Here is a 20144-nt window from a genome sequence, read left to right as displayed (position 1 = left end):
GAAAGACTTCAGCAAAAGATGAGATCTACCATTTCATCAATTTTACACTATCGACTCTACAATCATTTATGAAAAAATAAATCGAGAAGTTATAATTGATCATCATGAAAGAAAGTATTATCTCGATTTCATCGAAATTATCTTATCCACTTCAATAAATTTATTTTATCATAACTAACTTAATTATGCCCCGAAAATTAAGTATTCTGAAGATAAAGAGACAACAAATGATAAGAGTTAGTACTACATTGATTAAACTTGGCTTAGAAATTACTGGTCCAATAGATGTTGCTATCCATAGCTTGCATGAAGCCATCAAGTCTGACTTCAAGTGTTGCATGAACGGCAGATTTTTAGTTTTGGACATGATTGAATTGATTATTAAAGTGGATAAAAATCAAATTTTGATGAAATTAAAATAATATTGATCTTCGTAGTAATGATCAATTATAATGAAGAGATCATCATGAAATTAATCAGGTGGAATCGTTAAAATATGGATTTTATCTTTTATTGAAATTGATGACTGCTTTTTAACGTGTGCATGGCCACAGGGCTTGACTGACTGTTTTTATGGCTTCAAGTGCACTCTGTTACTCAACTTCTGGAAGCAATGGCCAAATCAAGTTGGTTGATCTCCTAACCAATGTCATGGCTGCCAAGCTTTTGCTCTGTGCCCGGCCCCTCGACGTTGTTCCTTGCTGACTGACTAAGCGACAGTGCAGTGGGTGCAGTGGAAGGTGCAACGGAGGTGCTAGTGGTTGCTAAAAAGTTAAAGAAGATATCGTGCAATCTTTAGGCAGATGCACTACACCGCCTTTCCTCTTTGATGTGTGGGCATCAAACCCTCTCGTGCAAAAGGAGACAAGTGGTTTCATCTTCTTCCAAAGGAATATGTACTTGAAAGAAAGAGGACTGGAAAAGCAAGGGCCAGATCCTCTCTGATTGCGCTCAGATTTGTTCTTCCGGATTAAGCTTTCTCTCCACGACCTGCTTTATTTCCCCCTCAGCTGCCAACTGGAGCTTGCAGAATCCTTCAAGCCATTTTATGACAGTGAAAAACCTTCAGTAGTTGCAGAGTAGGTTATGTGTGAAGTTTCCAATTCTTGTTTTGTTTACCTGATTTAGGAAGTTGAGAATTCTAATTCCATTAAAACTCTTCATTTCATCGATATCTTAGCCGTGGTCAGGCGACTGTAACAGTTGAAGTTGGAATTTGACAAAATGTGCAGTTGATGATTCAAGTTTTTGCCCACCCATTTGTCTTTCTCTAGGTTTCCTTTCCGAGACAGGACTAATCAAAGAGACTTTCTTGACATGTACCTCATCTCAATCATGGCGTTAGCGACTTCCAGCTTCATGCATTTATTCTGTACTAAGCAACATTTTTATCTTTATCGAAATAGTTACATAAGAAAATCATTGAATTTTTTTATCAGCCTCGATTGAAAGTGCAAATGCATAACAGAGACAAGTTCTCAAACTCACTCTAATTTAATTTATTTATATCATTCTCAGTCACAGTAGCACTATCGAACTTAGAGCATCTTCCTTACACTTAAAAAATAAAAAAAATATGTGCTGCCCCATTAACATAGTCCACACTCACTCCTCCACGTCATATTGAGAGAGATTAAAGAAAGGATTATTAACGCTCTTTTAACGAGCGTTGTAATGCCCTTAATCCTATTTCAATCGTGGATGGTCAAACCATCAGTCAATAAATTATCTGACACAGACGATCTCTGGATTGAGCCAAAGGACGGCACTCGAGTTGAACCTAAAACACGCTTGAAAGAAAAGGTTAGATTGGTGCCGAAATTTTCGGCAGATTACTTCAACACTTAAGTTAGGATTCCAGTTAGAATAGTGTAAAACGAGAGAGAAAGCAAATAGTAGTGGTAGCATAGTTTTAGAGATTGAACCTCGAACATGGTAGTAACCTAGTCCTTTTATAATCTGCATTGGGATTCCCTACGTAGGACAGGGTGACGTCTTCCTCCTCACCTGCGACCGCCTATTGAAGAAGGAAATTCCCTCTGATCCCCTTTTTATTTTGGCTATATGTGCAAGAAAAAAGGGGTGTCGGAGGGGACCGGATCTGACACCTACGCCTTCTCCTTGGCCTTATGCACAAAAGAGGAGGTATCGGGGAGACCATATCTGACATTCTGATACGTCCTTTGTCCAAACGTGCAGAAGAAATGGTATCGAAGGGCACCAATTAAATTTGTAGTACCTGCGGATATGTCCTTCTCGAGGCGGTAGCGTATCGTGTTGGCACTCAAGGGTCTGAGGTGAGTGCCCAAGATGGAGTAGAGCGAGATGGAATGGTTGAAAACATATGCTTGAGATCGATCGAGACAAGGTCGGCCGAGATAAGATTGGTCAAGACATAGTTAGTTGAGATGAGACAAAGTTGACCCAGACAAGATTGGCCGAGACGAGGTTGGCCGAGACGAACTCGGTAGAATGGGCCAAGGCTGGGTCCCACACGACATCCCCTTGCGATTTGATTGAACTCAAGGCACAAGTTGTTTCAACCTAGTGGAGCCAAGTCTATGCTGACTGATTCTACCATCTCAACCTGACTTTGACCACCATCTTATTCTTGACTTTATTACCCTCGAGAGCCACGCCATCTATATCACCGACATCACATCCAAACCAAAATAATGTTTGAAACCCACATCTTTACCTTTAAATTAATCAATTTAATTAAGTTATCATCACCCTTAACTACTGTACAAGATTCCAAAACCCTTTTCCTCTACGTTGTTTCCCTATAAATTCCCTTCTCCACTAAGTTCTAATTCCCTTTCCTCCTCTCCTCTTCTTCCTTACTAAGTGCAGCTTTTTCTTTTTTGCTGCTTAATTTCTTCCCCTTCAATCTTCTATCCCACTAAACATTTGTTGATCTCTCAATCAAAACCAGGAGTTGATCCAGAAAGCACCTCCTGTTTGAAAGAACAAAGTTGGCTCCTTTCTGCTTCTTCAATCTGTACAGGGGAAGTTCTGCCAAATTCGTCCCCTAAAATAGCGTTCTTCCAATCAAAGCCGCGCTCCAAAACCCGGCCTTTGCTCGATTTCTACTGTCAAAATCGCACCTTGCGATCGGCAAAAATCTGTGCTCTTCTTGTTCCTGCTCCTTTACAGTTAAAGCTATCATCTTTGATTTGTTCAAATGCATCATAAATTTCTCTTGACGTTTCTAATCGATGTCGTCAATCATAAGTGAGATTCTCCTCTCTGAGTTTATGATCCATCCCGCAGTACTCCGGCGCATGTCCCATCTCGTCCAATCCTTCTCCGTCGTCTTCCTCTACTGGTTCTACGTGTTTTCATGAGCTTTCTCAAAATCTAGTGCGCTTGCGATCATAATTCTGAGAGAGAGAGAAAAAAACAATTGATAATTAAAAAGCATTTTAAAATAATTTAACTGTGAAAGGCCAAAGCAGCTTCCATGGTTTCTCCCAGCACTGTGACTGGTGGTTCAGGATCCGGCCCGCTCCAGAGCTCCATCTTCGAAGAGAACCTGGAGGCAGTGCTGGATCAGAGGAAGCGGAGGCGGAGGGTCTCGAACCGTGAGTCCGCGAGGAGGTCGAGGGTGCGCAAGCAGCAGCGGTTGGATGATCTGAACTCGCAGTTGCACCACCTTACGCAGGACAACGCCGAGGTCCTGGCGTCCTTGAGCCTCATCACGCAGCGCTACTTTGAAGTGGACGCAGAGAACTCTGCGCTCAGGATTCAGTCGATGGAGCTCAGGAACAGGCTGATGTCTCTCGCTGAGATCCTTCAGTACTGCTTGAATGGCTACCGCCGTCTTCTATGATGCCCAGATCGGTGACGGCTTCATCAGTTCATAGAATTTGATGTGAATGAGTCAGAAACAGGCCGTGCATGGATTCAGCTCCACAAAACATGCTTCAATTCTGAGACATAAAGGCATATATATGGTTTCTACTGATTGATGTAATAATTGGCCACTGAACTGGCACTTTGTGCTCGCTCATTTGATGTTTTTGAAACAAACAAAAAAAGATTCCGGGTGTGATCGACCACACAACATGGCAGATCGAAATCAACACGAAGAATATTAAATTAGAATGGAAAATATCAAATTGAAATTGAAAATTTTTGAATTCAATTGGATTTGGATTGACTTTCAGAATTTTTTTGAAATTAAAAATTTATATGATAAAGATGAAATCCTGAAATAAAAATAAAGAAAAAAAATAATAATAAAATCTTTTTCAATCAGATCATATCGGCCAAAGTTCGAATTTAAAATTTTTACAGAAGAGAATTTAAAATTTTCAAATTGAATTCAGATTAAACTTTTTTTATAATATCTTTACTTTGACCTGATAGAACTCATCAACTCATCCGAATTGACACCCCTACTTCTCACACAAGTTGAATCACATGACTTCTTAAAATTAAGACCGAGATTAATAGGATGAAAGGATACAAGGGAAAAGAAATAACACAATTTAATATGAATAATTATATGACTTTATGAGCCGTTTCCTCTCATCTCTCCGCTCAAGTAAAGTCAGCCTATGTCCATAATATGTGGGCATATATGCAATGATGAATCTAACATTTACAAAGACTGAGGATGTTGGATCAGATATCTCACGGTAATTACTTGTTGCACAGAATTTAGATGTCACGGCCATTGGTTTGTATTTCTTGTCCCATGCTTTTGCACAAAAAAAATCACCACCATTAATTCTTCACCCGTAATCTGCCATTAAGTGACTTGGGAACGACATGGTCAGGAACATCTTGACGGTGCACCGGCTGCAAATAGAAGATTCCTTCTTGAAAACTGCCAAGCAAAGAACATTATCATACACAATCCAAACAGAGGGAAAAGAAAGGAGGGAACATTTCGAGTTTTCAGACCTGTAATGTATACACAGGAGTCGATTTGGTCGGAAGGGCTTTTAATAATCTTAAACGACTAGAGCAACTGGATTTGCTGATGAGGTCAGAGAAATCAGCTCAGGCTAATGGAGGAACTTCTTAAATATTTATGAACAAAATACCTACTTCTCTGTCCTCGGCGCTTTTGTACTGGCAGTCACATCCCACAATTTAACTGTAGAATCAGCTGATCCAGAAGCAAGTAGTGTGCCTTCACAACTGTAGTAAAACAAGATGAGAACTTCATAACTGAACATAACCTACCCTAAAATTATAACCGGCTAGTCCAATGTTGATATAATATGTTAGACATGATATAGATGATATTCTACCGACATCAAGGACAAGAAAATGTGATTCCTCGAAACAAAGCATGAAAGTCAGTATAAAGAATGCTACTGTCAGTATGCAATTGCACAAGAACATTATTCTGAACAGATTGGGTCATAAACCAGCATGTTATGCCATTGTTTAGGTTCTGCAAAGTAGAGAAATATTGATGTACAATATATGACCACCTACAAGTGATGATTTAGGTATTTAGCTGTTGCTCTTTATCTTCTGGAGAGTTTTCAAAACTTCAAGAGAGATACTAGAACTTAGAAGTCTCCATAACTGATTGTTCAGATTTAGAAAACATCATAATGTTACAAGGATAGAAGCTTTAGGCTTTTCTGATGTACAATCATCAAGTACTGAGCATCATTTTCTAATCCAATAATCCATATAAACCTGGAAAATTTTCTCATAACAGCTTTGTGCCAGATCATTTGATCATCTATGTGAATATAATCAAACAACTGTGGAACCACTAACTTGTTTTGAAGACAAGCCTCCACAATAAATTTACTCCAGCCTTAAATTCACTCTTCCACTTCTTGTCCATGCCATCCCTCCCATTTTCTCTGCCGTCTCCACAAAATGATCACACCACGCAGGAGCAGCAGTGGGGAAAGGCAATGCTCTGGGGGCGGGCAGCAGATGGGGACAACAAGGGTGGGGAGCTCAAAGGCAACAAAGGAGAGGCAAGTGGGGAGAGGGGTAAAACAAACTTTTGTCAAATTTCTATTTTTTTTTCTTCCCAATTTCTACATACCCAAATAAACAATTTGCTGTCTACTTTCTTCCCTCCCTACTTTCTTTTTTTCTAAGTATCTAGCTACCCAAGTTTCTATCTTCCCACGTAAACAACCCTATCATTACCCACTCTTTCTGAAGCATAAATAATTTTAATTGGTTTCAGTTAGCCTTGTTAGTTTTACAATCAGCTGAAATTAGTTGATAGAAAAAGGGCAGCACACCAAATAAGGATTGTACTGGTGTTGAAAGTATATTCGACGAACCTTCAACAGGTCCCACCACCCACTAAACTGTTCTCTTTTGCACCTAGTGGCTATTTTTGAAATCATATTCTCTGTAAATCAAGTAATCACACTACTCCAGCACTATTCTATTACAACAGAGACATCTAAGCACATTAGCCACGTCAATATTGCACTATAATGGCCTCGCTGTTGATTTCAAAAAAAGAGCTCATTTGGCATTAATTAGAAGGTAAACTTTTGCAGCAATCAAACTATTCAAGATTAATGAACAAATGGCTTGGATAGAAAAAGGCATTCCAATGGTTGATTTTTATATATGTACAGCAGGTTATGATCTTTATATTTCCAAAAATAAAGAGGATATATCATAGGCTACCAACCTGAAAGCAAGAGACCAAACACACGAGTTGTGTCCTACTAGAGGTGAAACACAACAACCACTTGAGATATCCCACAACATTATTGTACCATCTTCATCACCAGATGCCATATATCGTCCATCAGGAGACATTGCTAGTGATAATATCATGCTTCTATGACCAATGAAAATGCGAACACTGTCCCCATTATGCACATCCCATAATCTGATTGTTTTGTCACTGGAACCTGTTGCTATGTAGTTACAATTTGCATGCCACTGAACACACTGTGAAATGGATAAACTTTAAGACATTCCAACAAATATAGACATGGAACAGTAATATATGAATTGATGCTTTCAACTGTAAGTAGACTAAAGTTGGAAAGAAATGATCCAGCAAGAACTTTAGGCAGATAAAATCCCAAATTATTTCCTAAATGGAAAGACAATATATAAAGGTAATGTCAAAAGTCAGAGCAAGGAGCTGCAAACAAGCTCGAGGATACAATCATCAATCAAACATACTATTTTAATAAATATCTTGTGAGTTTGGAAGCTAAGTTTGATCTCCACTCTCTCACCGGCAGAATATTTACTAAAAACCTGCTAAATCTTAAAATGCAACTCCAAAACATAATATGGAACACTATCTCATTGTAATATGAGACAAGGGGAGAATAACCAACACATCTCAAATATTACAATTTGTAGCTCTATATTTCAGATTTATGGAATATAAAAAAAAATGCTTAAAAAAAAGGAGGCATTGCCTTATCTGTAAAAAGACCTGAAAGTCATATTCTTCTAAGTAAATGAAAGTTTCCCTAAAACACTAATGATTATTACAAAAGAAAAGGGAACACCAATACTCATTAGCATGCAAATAAGCAGGAAGATAATGAATATACTTACATCAACATCAGAAAGATGTCCAGCCAATACTCTTACAGGCTGGGTCCTCTCCATTGACCAAATTCTAGCAGTCCGATCATGTGAACAACTAGCAAAATAGTCTCCGACAGGATTGAACTGCCACATAGAAAGGAAATTACACAGCTCAGATAGTACAGGTTCAGAAAATCCAATGTTTCAATTGCTCAAATTGAATGTCTGTGTCTTAATAATCTATAAACTAGACAAAAACTATGGGGGAAAAAATTGAAGGTAGCTATAGGAAAAAGGATCAATAATAACAATTAGCAAAATCTATAACACAACATAAAGCAATAAAGTTCTGCCCACTTAAGCATCTATCTACTGATTAACTGCAAATGTGCATCTTACATGATTAATTTCATGATTGAAATTACAGAATTATTGCATATATTTGTTATAATTTAGAGCAAACAATGAAATAAATTGCAAATATTACTAGTTGCTAATTGATGTGGCACTTCCATCATTTGTTGGCACCTATCCTATTTTTCTTCTATAAAATCAGTAGAGGAAGAGCTTGAGGCTGACTAACATCCTGCAATAATTTAGAATATGTAGGCAATCTCTAATCCACATGATATTGTGATATTCAATTACATCTATACTTTTACATCACCTCTCAAATCCCAGCAATATATTCAGTTGAGAACCTACTTGTGGATCCATAGTTATTTTGTTTTTTATTTTTAAATATTTAAATTAAATTTTCTATTTTTAGTTAATATATTCTATATTTAAAAAATACCGAAATTATATCGGCACGGTATGATACAGTACCAAAACTTTATCGTTCCAATCTGGGACTGAAACCTCGACACGGCTCGAGATTATTAACCATGGTATGCAAATGTAACGAGGAGATAACTAAAATAAAATGACAAGTACCCTCAGAAACATGCAGATAATTTCCAATTTCAAATTATTTTAGAGGATACAAGAAAAAAAATCAAATCAACAAGGTACTCAAACATGTGTCAAAAAATGAATTAATTTAAAGCTAGTGAGGAAAAGAATTAAATTTTTTCTTTGCGGATAAGGAAATCAAAAAAATTTCTTACTTGAGCATCCCACACTGGAAAATTATGACCCTTGTAGCAGACAAGATTTGCATTCAGTTTTGTGCTCCATAATCGGACTGGTGTGAGACAAATAGAGCAATAATTTAGAATGTTTAGACAACTAACAAACAGATAATGCTTACTTGAGCCTAGACAAATCTTACTTGTTGAGTCAGAGGATGCTGACAACAGGAAGTCCCCAGAATGACTAAATGCAACAGAATAAACAGGTCCTGAGTGACCATGAAGCAATGTGTAAGATCTTCTGCATTCCTCTGTTCCAGGAAAGTTCTCATTCTTCACAGAATCATTTGCTCCCAACAGATTAGCTGTAGTTTGCTATCAGGTATAACATATCCATTTCAAATCTTAATTCCTACTACTAGTTATGTGTAAGATTAAAAGAGATGTTAATTGTAGAACAATTGGCAGAGTGGCAGGAAACACAAGCATTTTTATCATCTCAAATGCTGACATGACATTTGTGTTCAATCAATGGGTGAAATAAACTATATAGAAAGGTGTTGGTATTCTAGTCTGTATCTCTATTGATGATGCACTTGTACAGGTTGGATACATAAAGATAAATATTTGCACCGGTTGGTGATGTTACAGACTTATGTTACCGTGTGATTATTGTTGTGGTTGCATTCGTTGGCATATTTGAGATTGCTCAGTTGTCTTAATCATGCAGCTACTGGCAATTTGGTTACTCTATTTGTGATAATGTGATTTTAATAATGTGGATGATGCACCTGTTGTTAGGCTTTAAATTATAAGCTCATATTTATCTTGTATTCTGACTTGTCATATTTGTTCATAATCCTTTTACTTCAAATCTTAGAAGTGGATGTTGAGTTGGTTGTGCAAGATTTTCGAGGGTTGCCAAGTATACCCGACAAGCGTGCAGGAGGATTGTGTTATGTTCTTTTTTGACACTAAATATTAATAGTTATTTACTTCAGATTATCTGCCCAGGAAATATCTAACAGAATATAAATTGACCGTAGGCAGGATGTAACAAAATATCATGGTCTTGGGGAAGAGTGTGTTCCATTGTTGATTAATGTTTCCCCCTGCAGCATACACTTGCTGTGTGATGGAGCTCGATAAATACACCTGCTTATTAGATAAGGCTTCAAGAGCATGTAGTGTATCTAAAGTGTCTTTTCCTTTCATTTTTTTTGGGTTAAGTTTTTTGAAATTATTTTATATTTCAGTTGCACTTCTCTTTCAACAGAGCTATTCAGGATTGAAAAAAATTAAAATATATATAGTGGAAATTAAAGTTTCACAAAATAAGTTTTTTATGCATAGAAAGTCCATAGCAAATACAGTTACAAATACTAACAAGTTTTCTTTATTTGGACATCCTCTGACATATCCCAGACCTGCAGGACATCATAAAGGTTTGATTCAAATATGGAATTGTAAAACAAAAGAAAAAAATGTTGATACATAAGAATAATATGATGTGTTCGATAATGAAATTACCTTCATAGATGAATCAGAAAATCCACCAGCTATCAGTGACCCACCATCAGATATAGACAAGCAATTTAATCTAGCAAAGGGAAAAATAGGTTCTGATGCAAACCGATTACATACTGAAATCATACTTATAAAATAATAAGATGTGATAACATAATTGATACCTATTATGTGCATTTAAGATGGTGTAAAAGTTGATAGATGGCAGTGCCAAGCTATTTGATTGCATTCGGTTACGTAAGTCCTCCAAAACTACACGCTCAGCTTCTGCAGGACTGAGACAATAACATAATTCAATTCAGAAAGATTCACAAGAATCAGAGTGAAGATATGACCAAGCAACAAATATATGACCTTATTGATCTTGTAATGCTCAAATACCCTATAACAGTTTTAAGCAATCCAAGTTGGCTTAGTTGAATAAGATATGACCAAGAAAATTATAAATCAAACAAAACAATATGCTTATCTGACAGACTCATGCATAGAAATCTTGAGTATGAAACAACACAAACTTATGCCACATCTTCCATTCAATTCAAATTGAATGTAATGCAAAAAAGAAGAGAACTTTTACAGTTTACTTATATTGAGAAGCAAGAATAAAAAGTAGGATAGCAACACTTGCTGGTACAAGGAAATTCAAGCATACAAGAAATATAATAGGTCAAACCATCTTTACATACGTTGCTGGAAGAGTTAGTTCTGGTTTCATCCGTGGTGCTGCAGACACTGCACTTGTCTCTGAGCGGGCATTTGCCCCTGTTGCACTCACAAGTTTGTCCTTTTTAATCCTTCTGACAGCAACTCCCTGTTGTATGACATCAAAAGTCCTCTTCTGAATAATTGAATTTACATGAAATCAGTTCTAGTGTAGAACAAATTAAAAGCAGAGAAAAAATGCAAGTGGAAGAAGATATGTGATATGTAATGCTAATCAGTAAAACTGAGATAGCAACCAGGAAAACCAAGTTTAAAATGATATGTTAAGTAAAGCAGCAACCAAAAAAAAGACCAAAACCACAAATAAAAGAGCCAGTGTCGTATCATCTTCTTGCAGATGTACAAGATTCTGTACGCACAAAGTTCATAGCAAAGAAGATACTGGACAAAGTAACGGCATAGCTGTAGGTTCGATTATCTTTTCAATCAACCAATTTGATTAGATGTATTACAATATTTTACTATCAAAAAAAACATTTCTTCACTATGTCAATAATTTTGTGTAATCATTGAATGATATTTCATTTGTTTTTTTACCCATTATTTTGCAACATGGATATACAACATTTTCTTGATCAATGTTAATGCATTATTAAGTTTAGCAATAATTCACATTAGTAAAAATTCAACAAAGATGAAAAACCAAACTATGCATCAAGTATTAGGCACTGAGAAAATTAAGAGGTCACGCCCAACCTCTATTTTTTCTTAAAGCACTTACCTTGCTTTTTTCAGTATTCACATCTTTGTTTCCATTTTCAGCCTTCTCAGAATCTGAAAGTGCCTTATCCGGATGTTGCTCTTCTGTCTCTTCAAGTGCCTGCAACTCAGAACTCCAAAACGTTATCAAAGAACAAACAGGATTAAATAGATAATAATTTGCATGTTAAACAATACATTGTCACATGGGAAAGATTATGTTATAACATACACCAAAACCACTATATGGAAAGTCCAGTTCCCAAGTATCATCATCATCATTGACCCATGCTTGTCCAAACTATTTAGAGTATGCTAGATGGATCTTATCATGGAAGCCCAGCTTCTAAGTACGTAACTATAAATATCACACCTAGTAATATGATAGCATGTTTTTGAAAGCAAGGAAGACAAATGCTAAACCAACATATTAAAGAAAGTAATATGTAAAAGCATGTATATAGGTAAAAATGGAGCAGCAAGAATTCTCTGTGAGGATCCTGGCCAATCAATGATAAGTCTCATGTGTCAAACCTTGTTTATTAGCAAAATTCTGTTACTCTTCTCTAGCCAAATTATCCACATCTACCCAAATTTTTTAAAAACACTTGAGGTGATAGAGTAACGTGAACTACGAAATGAAGTAGAGTAAATCATCAGTTTCCATGGTTGAGGAGATGGAGGTGGACAGGATGACCCATCCAACTCTAGACAAGGGACACCAAATCACAAGGTTATGAATTGACTTGAATTAACAATGACTATGGAGCATGACCATCTTTAGAGAATGTCAACCCTAGTGAGAATAATTTTGGAATGAAGATTCTTGTTCGCCACAATCCAAGTGAAGAAAATGGATTTGAAAGGTGCCCCAAAGCTGCTTTTGTCCAATCAACCCTACAATAGTGGATTTAGCCAAGAGTCTATGAGAGCAAATGAAGCACCAAGGCAATGTATCCAAAGAGTCCTCAGTGATGAACAGGGAACAGAAACTGAGACAGTTAGCATAGACTGGGTTACTGAAGGAGATGTTCCATGTTTGCTTCTGATTCTCTTGACTGAGGCAGTCTTGGATGAAAAAAGAGTAACTGCAAGCTAAGAAGAGATTCGGAAAGTCAGTGAGAGAGCTCCTTCCAGTAGCCCACTTGGGAAGTGTTGTCTCGAACAATAGCATCTGGGTGAGTAGGCTAGATTATGGATCTCCAGGTTGATAAAACCTGCTCCCTCATTCTTTGGCTTTGTTACCAGGAACAAAGCAACTTTGTATTTGATGCTCTTGATGGAGTTGAAAAAAGCATGCTGCACAGAATCTAGCCAAATATATGAGAACTCATATGTTGCTTAACTTTCGTAGTCACCCTATAATAATACATATATAAAGATCATTGGTTCAGAATAAGTTAATTACAAATCTATATGCATCAGATTTTTTTAACTTAAGTAAATAAAAAAAACTAATAGGAAAATGTATGCCAAAGTGCCTAGCCACTAAAATTATTGCAGCACAAGGAAAATATTATAATTGTGGACGACTTATGGAAACCAGTAATTCATAATATAAAATGATAAATGGCTCATTTGCTAATTAAGAAAGGCACAGGTATTTTTTACAGAGATAAAAGTTTAGCACCTACCCCCCAGCGTAGATTATGATTCATCTGTTTGCCAAAATTGTTATTTCTACCCTCAACAGTTGCAAAATCTGCATTGTCAGAAACCGTGGTGGGCTGCCCAGGGTATACTGCCAAAATAATTGTGCAAAAGTACATTTAGGGAAAATAATACTATAGAAAGAAAAGCATGGAACAAGGAAAAGAGAATTAATAACATTTAAATAAAACCTAAAGATGTCAATCTTATGGATAATGGAAGAGGTACCTTCAAAATCAATATGCTCATTTATTATGCCAAGAATGGTAAGAGAGTGTGTTTTCTGAAGGTACTGCAGAAGAAGGTCATAAGAATACTGCATGAGCAAAGAGAAGACCAAAGTGTCACCGTCTTGTAATTAAGAGACCAAATGTTGCAAACTTACTAGAGGCTTGCATCTGTTGACAAGTCTTGCAATATGCAAAATGTAAAAAAAGACAGGCATACAAAGGGAAAGATCTGAAACATATAGACAAGAAAATAGATAAATGCTACAAGAGAAGAACCCTTTTCATGCTGCAAGGTTACACGATCGGCCCCCCGACCATCTATGGAGAGGTAAATGAATGCGGGACTGACCAGGGCATGGTGGCCGAGGGATTTGGAAACATGGCACAGATTGATGTTATCGCAAATGCAACCATGAGCCCTCGAACCGCCCACCCTTTTCATGCTTTATCTATAATTGACAAATAGTTCTCAACACATACAGGATCAACATGATAGAAACATAATAACATATGAACTACTTGCCAGCACTGTGGCATTAGGAACAAACAATTCTTCAGTTTCTGTGCCTGAGACTAAGAAAAAAAATCTAACAACCTTGTATATACCAAGATTATTAGGCTCGTATTGGCCAGTACCTTGTTGTACAAGTCCTGTTGTTGAAAATTTAGCTTCTGCATATAGCATACTAGCATCCTCTAGATCAAATAGTGAAAAATGATTGAAAAATAAAAAAGTACAGCAAGCAACTTCTTAGATTCCATCTTGAGTTATTATGAATGTTTGCTTTGTCACAACTTAGGTTGAAGCTTTAACGGACCAAATTATATATTTTTTACAACTCAATAGCAGAATAAGGCATGTAGCTAACCATAAATAATTTGGGCACATGATTTCTTATTTTTGTTGTGTTTCAATTTGAAGCTCTACCTTGTGCAATCTTGGATTAAGAATTGTTGCTTGGGAACATTTACCAGTGCATTTTTCATGCCATCTAAGGCTGCATCTTCATGAGGGTTGGCTCATCCATAGAACATCTAGTTTTGATCACACAATTAGAATTGTATGATCTTAAGTACAAACATAAAGCATGGTGCATTGATGAAGATATGCACACTGCTGGTCAATAACAATACTAGCAGAATACACCAGAGTAGATTTAGACATTTAGCTGTCTAAAATTAAATGGATTCATCCACACATCTATACAAGCAAATAAACAGGAAAGGAAGGAACTGTACAGAAAGTTACAGTAGTTGCAAAACTGCACCTCACACAATTTTATTTTCAGTTTGTTCAGCCTAAAAGGACGGGCCAATTCCATCTCCTGCTACAAGCGACATACACATGAATAGATATTTATTAGAAACAGGCTCAGCGGATTAACCAGCCAACAAAAAGATTTTAAAGCTACAAATTTTAGATACAATAACCTCTGAATTTAAGGTGGAAAGAATTCGTTCAAGCTTTTGTAGGTCTCTCAAGTGTCGAGATTCATGATCTTCACGGAATGCACAAAAAAAAATTCGAGCTGCAGGTTACATGCAGCCACATGAAACAGTAACATAGAATTTGGAACTCAAGGACAAAAAAAATAAATACAATTTTTATCTGTAAATTAGGAATTGCATTAAAGAAAGACATGCACCTTCATGTACAAGTCCACCTGCCACAAGATCCATAAAACAGTGTATGTACACTGGATAAAGTACAGAAAGCAACTCATGCTGTGGAAGATCAGGGTACAAAAAAGGGGATGTTGGTCCAAGAAAAAATATATCAAGACAAAATAAGAACTCAGAAAAATTGGCTAGATAAATTGTCAACCATACGAGTTAAAAGATAGCATGATATCTTCCAATCAACACATCAGAATCAAAAAAATTCAAATTTTTTCCTGGAGAATTTAAGCTAACTAGAATAAAAAAGTATTAGCAGTGTAAAGCACCAGATACTTTATTCACAATAATCATACATGTGAACAAATTCTTGAATGGCCATACCCTATCTAGCTCAAATTTCCATTTGACATCTAGACCAATGCAAGGGGTCAAAAACATATTATACGAATGTCATAGTGGTCAAGAACCTGAATCTCCTTTGCACTGAGATTGGGATGCAACAAAAATTAGAATGTTCATCCTCACATCTAGTTATCAAACTTCACAACATTCCTTTCCATAAGACATTAATCACATAAAGATGCATGCCCATCCTCTGCATCTTGCTTCTCAGATGCATGTAGCTAACCTCAAACTGTACAATAATCTATTCTAGATGGGTGAACTGAAGGATAATAATCCAGCTAGGAAATGAAAAACTGATAGCATGTGTTCTAGATCAAGGAGTTTGGAGACCAGTTAGAACATAGTATTGGAAAACAAAAAAAAAACATACTTGCCCCAAAACTGATCCTCTTAATAGTCGAAATACTTGTATAGCTTAACAGTATCTGCAAATATCTTAAATTCTAACCAATAAGAAAAAACAGTATATATCCAAAAGTAACACCACAATGAACCATTAACAAAAACTATAATACACAAAACATGAAGCAATATGTTAACCTTAAAAGCATATCCCATTGCCTAAGTCCTAAGAAACAAACTCAGTAAGTCAGTATATGAAGTAACTCCAACTTGTAGGCAGCACTCATTCACATATTGCTATTTTCTAACTATATAATTGATTATTTACCTTGTATAAGTCACGCGAATTATATGCCAACGAACGCAGCTTGCTATAACCATCATTATATCGTTTTGGATCGTTTTCTACTCTGTAAAGAATAGTTAATATTAGATGCATAAGACTGGGAAAAAACATGATGTAGTGGCAAAGAGAAATGAAGATGCATCCAATATCATCCAAAATCACATAAGATATATTTTGTGTTGAAGAAGAGCTATCTTGATTATTCAACAAATAGCTAAATTAACAATATTTAATCCATTCGAGTCAATTCTAGATAGGGTAAATTGCAAAATATATTCAAGCCTTTACCACTTTTAAGATTTAAAAAAATGTATTCCCAGGGTTTCTTACAAAGTAAAAGAATCCATTATTGTTTCAGGCGTGTACTAGAGAATGTAAGGGAAGGGAGACAAGGGAATATACGAACAGGTATGACATATACAATGGAGAAGGTAGAAAAAAACAAAGGTTCCATTTATTATCTTCTCTACATAATCCTCAATCAAAACAGGCTGCATTACCACCTATAAATAATTTCATGGACTTTATAACATCACTTTGTGCAGACGTACTTAATCTTTATAAAACTGATTTTGCAACACAGATTTTCCATCCTGAATCCACACTATTGGCAAGAGCTTGATGGGAAGTGAAAAGGTAATGAGTGCTGAATAAAATGATAAATACTCTAAGTTCAACAGAGTAAAGAGAGAGAAGCAAGCGTCTCCTGTGAGACTCAGAACGTTATTCTCTTCCTCTACCCAGCGATATGATTCAATTTTCACATCCAAGCACCACTATTTCTCACACAAACAAGAGGATCAAAAGAGGAAAATTTTCATATCCCAAGCAATGCAGTATCGGAACTTCATGAATATTTGAAATACCAGTTACATTGTCGACATCTTTTAGCTATAAATGGCAGCGTTAAGAAATTGTTGCTGAATCAAAACACTAAGAAAAAACGAGGAGGCGAGCTTAGCTTGCACAACCTGGAGACAAAGTGATCGGAGCTCGGAGACGCGGAGACGTTATTCTGCTCTTCCTGAAGGGCCAGGTCGGCTTTCGTGTAGCCCTTCTTGCTTAAGTAAGCTACCACCGTCTTCTTGATCTCTTCGTCCTCCATTAGCAAACACGCAAGCTACGGCAGAAAACCGGAGCCAAAGGACCGCTAGGGTTTGGGGAAGGGGTTTCGACCTCAGTCACGGCTCTCGCAACTACCCGCAAACAGGGTGATTGATGGATTCGTTAAACAAAGAGATTGCAGACGGACATAATCATCACAAAAACTTTTACTATTTTTATTTGAGGAAATATCATTTTGCCTCAAATATTTATCGAATTTTCACTTTACCGTTCATGGTTTAACATTTATTTTTATCGTACTTCAACCCTTAACTTTTACTATTTATATACTTAAACTTAAAAATATAATAACCGTTAGAACTCGCCCCTCCTTGTACGTCGGCGTCCGGAAAGGCGGAAAGGCGCGGCTGCACACCGCCTGCTACTCCTAGCAGAACGCCGCTAGGTGACCCTTCTCCTCCTCGCTCCAGCAGCCACGGTGGATCTCAACGCAATTCCACCTCGCTACCGGCAGCCGCTTTAACGGATTTCTACTCTTTTTTTCGGAAGATTTCGCCCGATTTCATCAACTGACGTTTAGTTCCTAAAGATTTGAGGCACTATCGGTCTGTGGTCGAGAATTCGCTGGGAATCAGATCAGCCAACGCCGATCCTTATCCAACTCGTCTGTTTCGTATCGGGATCGGCCGAGTTTACCAACCATTTTTCGGATCGAGTTACCTGATTGGGTGGGTCATCCAGCTACGTTGCTTACATCGTGAGATCAGCTTCTTCTGCACTGGAACTGTTTTTGTAACCTAATTGTTCGTCCCTCGCTGTGGTTTCCTGCCCCCTTCGTCCGATACTGACGAAGCTTGATTACCCGATCGAGGAAAAGAATGGTACTCTTTTCCACTTATTTTAATCTTCGGATGAATCAGAAGTTTTTTATTTGTTCCTATGAAAAAAAATCCTGAGATCTAATTTAACACGACTATTGGCTTGAAGGCAAACTTTTGAGATAGAGATTCTTGGTGTTACAAGGCCGCTTGTGAGTAATTACTCGTAAGACAGAGACATCAATTTATAATAATGTATAACAACACCTTATGAGTGTGTAACATTGATGTACATTCTGATGATAACAACACCCTATCAGTATTCTCTCTTTGATGTTTAACACCCTTCATTTTTAAATGTATACAAAGTATGAACTCTGCTGGAAGAACAAGGATTTTATCATTTTCACTGCCTCTCTTTCTATCAGCTGTATAACATGTAGAATTCCAAAGAGAGAATTATAAATGTTACTATCAATTATACTGAATCTCTGGTAGTGCATGAAATTGAGATTTGCATAAGGACCTTTTGGAAGATACAACTACATTATTAGGATGGGATGTTATTCGTGCATACCTAGACAACTTCTCATGTGTTTACTGTAGATATTAATGTTTGGAGATGATCCTTTCTCTTGGATAGAATAAGATTGTGTGTGTGTTTGTTTCTGTGCAATGCAAGCTGTTGGACTGCAATCAGTCAAAACATAGCTGCAGGCAACTGATATGCCAAACAATTATACTCCTTTGTATATATTCTGAAGAAGGCACCAATTTCACTTGGTATAGGAATGTATAATCTATAAGAAGGTATTTCCTGAATGTTTCTGCTGGAGGGATCCAGTCTCTTAAAACAGAAGAGTAGCCTCATGCCTTTTATTGTAATTCTCGATGAATAAGATTCAGGCTTGTCATTGGGACCATTGTTCTATATGACTAAAATCGACCAAGGGATATAAAGTCTAGAGGTAGGCGGTTTTGAAACGGACTCATATTAGTAAATGATTTGTCAAGCTTGTGATGAGGATCTATGTGCCTTCGCATCAGCTTGTTAATTGTGAATGGAAATTTGTTGCCGAAATTTAGTTCCATATATTCACAAATATGCATTCTACTGTTGAATTTATTCATATGCATACCTCATGGTTCTGACCTTAAATACTATAAAGGGCATTAGGTGATTCAATAAAAGCTTGATTTTATAAGTGTGAAACCACAATTATCAACTATGATGATTCTGAATAAATGATGTTGAGACTTATCTTGATGAGTTCAACATGTGATGGTTGTGTTGGAGGTTCACACACTCCATTGTATGAATTTCAGTGGCCAAATCAGAATATCAATACTATGTTAATCTAAGGTTTGGTATGGAAATTTGTGTAGCTTCATGTGCAAGTATGCTCAAAACTATTCTTTTTGGTGTCACGAGGTTTCTTTGTATGATGGAAACATGTGGTTTTGAACAAAGCTAGCCTGGATAGGAGTGCACTCACGTAGAAAATATTGCTAAGTATTAATTTTCTCTGAGGGATCATAATGTGCTCTGAGATGCTCATGGTACAACTGGACTAGAGAGACTATAAATTTAAATTCATAAAAAAACTGAAGAAGTATAAAAAATAAAAAACAAATAAAATAAAGAACAACACAAGCTTATGTAATATGATTTCTACAAATGTAAAAGAAAGAAGTTTTGCGCAGAACCAAACCAATATGAACTATTGATTGTTTGTTTTGATTTCTTCTCTAAAATCATGGTCCTATATATTCAAATGTCCCATGCAAAGAAGTTGCATCTACTGTTCATTGGGTATGAGTTTAATCACATGGTCACATGGCAGGTGTATCATTCAAGTTTTGTTGATCAAGAAGATACATTAAGAGACTGTGGATGTCCACTTCTTCCACTGAAAAGTCACATCAAAGGTCCTGCTCCTGTCTCTGATCCAGGTTCTCTATGTCCCCCAGTTTTTTATTGTGTGTGTGTGTGTGTTACTTGACATTTTACATTAACGTGGCTCTGAAACGGCTGAGTGTTTGCAGAATAGCAGCAGGGACAAAAGCCATCATTGATTTTGGGCCTGGAAAAGGTCCCCGCACCGGTAGAGAGCCAGGTTTTCCTTTTCCTGGTCTCTTTGCC

At 36.8% G+C, this 20144-nt stretch overlaps 2 protein-coding genes across 6 annotated transcripts; one reads left to right on the top strand and one right to left on the bottom strand.

Moving 5' to 3' along the window:
• Positions 1-2833: 2833 nt before the first annotated feature.
• On the top strand, positions 2834-3943 carry LOC141834450 (bZIP transcription factor 44-like). Its single transcript, XM_074721787.1, has one exon. The coding sequence runs from the start codon at positions 3464-3466 to the stop codon at positions 3830-3832; it is 369 nt and encodes a 122-aa protein (XP_074577888.1). The 5' UTR covers positions 2834-3463; the 3' UTR covers positions 3833-3943.
• A 487-nt stretch (positions 3944-4430) lies between these two features.
• Positions 4431-17330, bottom strand: LOC141839514 (transcription initiation factor TFIID subunit 5-like). Of its 5 annotated transcripts, none has more exons than XM_074727266.1 (19): positions 17090-17330; positions 16101-16182; positions 15052-15130; positions 14837-14934; positions 14674-14730; positions 13404-13491; positions 13160-13266; positions 11548-11646; positions 10790-10941; positions 10268-10378; positions 10107-10176; positions 9964-10003; positions 8777-8941; positions 8613-8689; positions 7531-7647; positions 6638-6903; positions 5059-5151; positions 4912-4987; positions 4431-4834 (listed from the first exon to the last, which is right to left on the bottom strand). In XM_074727266.1, exons 1-19 carry the CDS (start codon positions 17221-17223, stop codon positions 4781-4783), a joined length of 1965 nt encoding a protein of 654 aa, XP_074583367.1. In that variant the 5' UTR covers positions 17224-17330; the 3' UTR covers positions 4431-4780. The 5 variants fall into 5 exon arrangements, with proteins under 5 accessions (XP_074583367.1, XP_074583376.1, XP_074583392.1 ...); XM_074727275.1 differs by having other exon boundaries at positions 4912-4978; XM_074727291.1 differs by having other exon boundaries at positions 10790-10914.
• Positions 17331-20144: the final 2814 nt, after the last annotated feature.

The sequence above is a fragment of the Curcuma longa genome, chromosome 1 (genome assembly GCF_044706935.1).
Source record: "Curcuma longa cultivar G26 ecotype Majalengka, Jawa Barat chromosome 1, ITB_CL_G26_1.1, whole genome shotgun sequence".
Classification (NCBI taxonomy): domain Eukaryota; kingdom Viridiplantae; phylum Streptophyta; class Magnoliopsida; order Zingiberales; family Zingiberaceae; genus Curcuma; species Curcuma longa.
This window is presented reverse-complemented; position numbering and strand designations above follow the sequence as displayed.

Excerpts from the sequence above, each read along its gene's own strand:
- LOC141834450 (XM_074721787.1), top strand. The coding sequence starts at position 3,464 with ATGGTTTCTCCCAGCACTGTGACTGGTGGTTCAGGATCCGGCCCGCTC.
- LOC141839514 (XM_074727266.1), bottom strand. The coding sequence starts at position 17,223 with ATGGAGGACGAAGAGATCAAGAAGACGGTGGTAGCTTACTTAAGCAAG. Across the intron at positions 14,935-15,051 it reads AGGTGGACTTGTACATGAAG|CTCGAATTTTTTTTTGTGCA; the intron begins GTGCATGTCTTT and ends TGTAACCTGCAG. Across the intron at positions 4,835-4,911 it reads CTCCTGTGTATACATTACAG|TTTTCAAGAAGGAATCTTCT; the intron begins GTCTGAAAACTC and ends TTTGCTTGGCAG.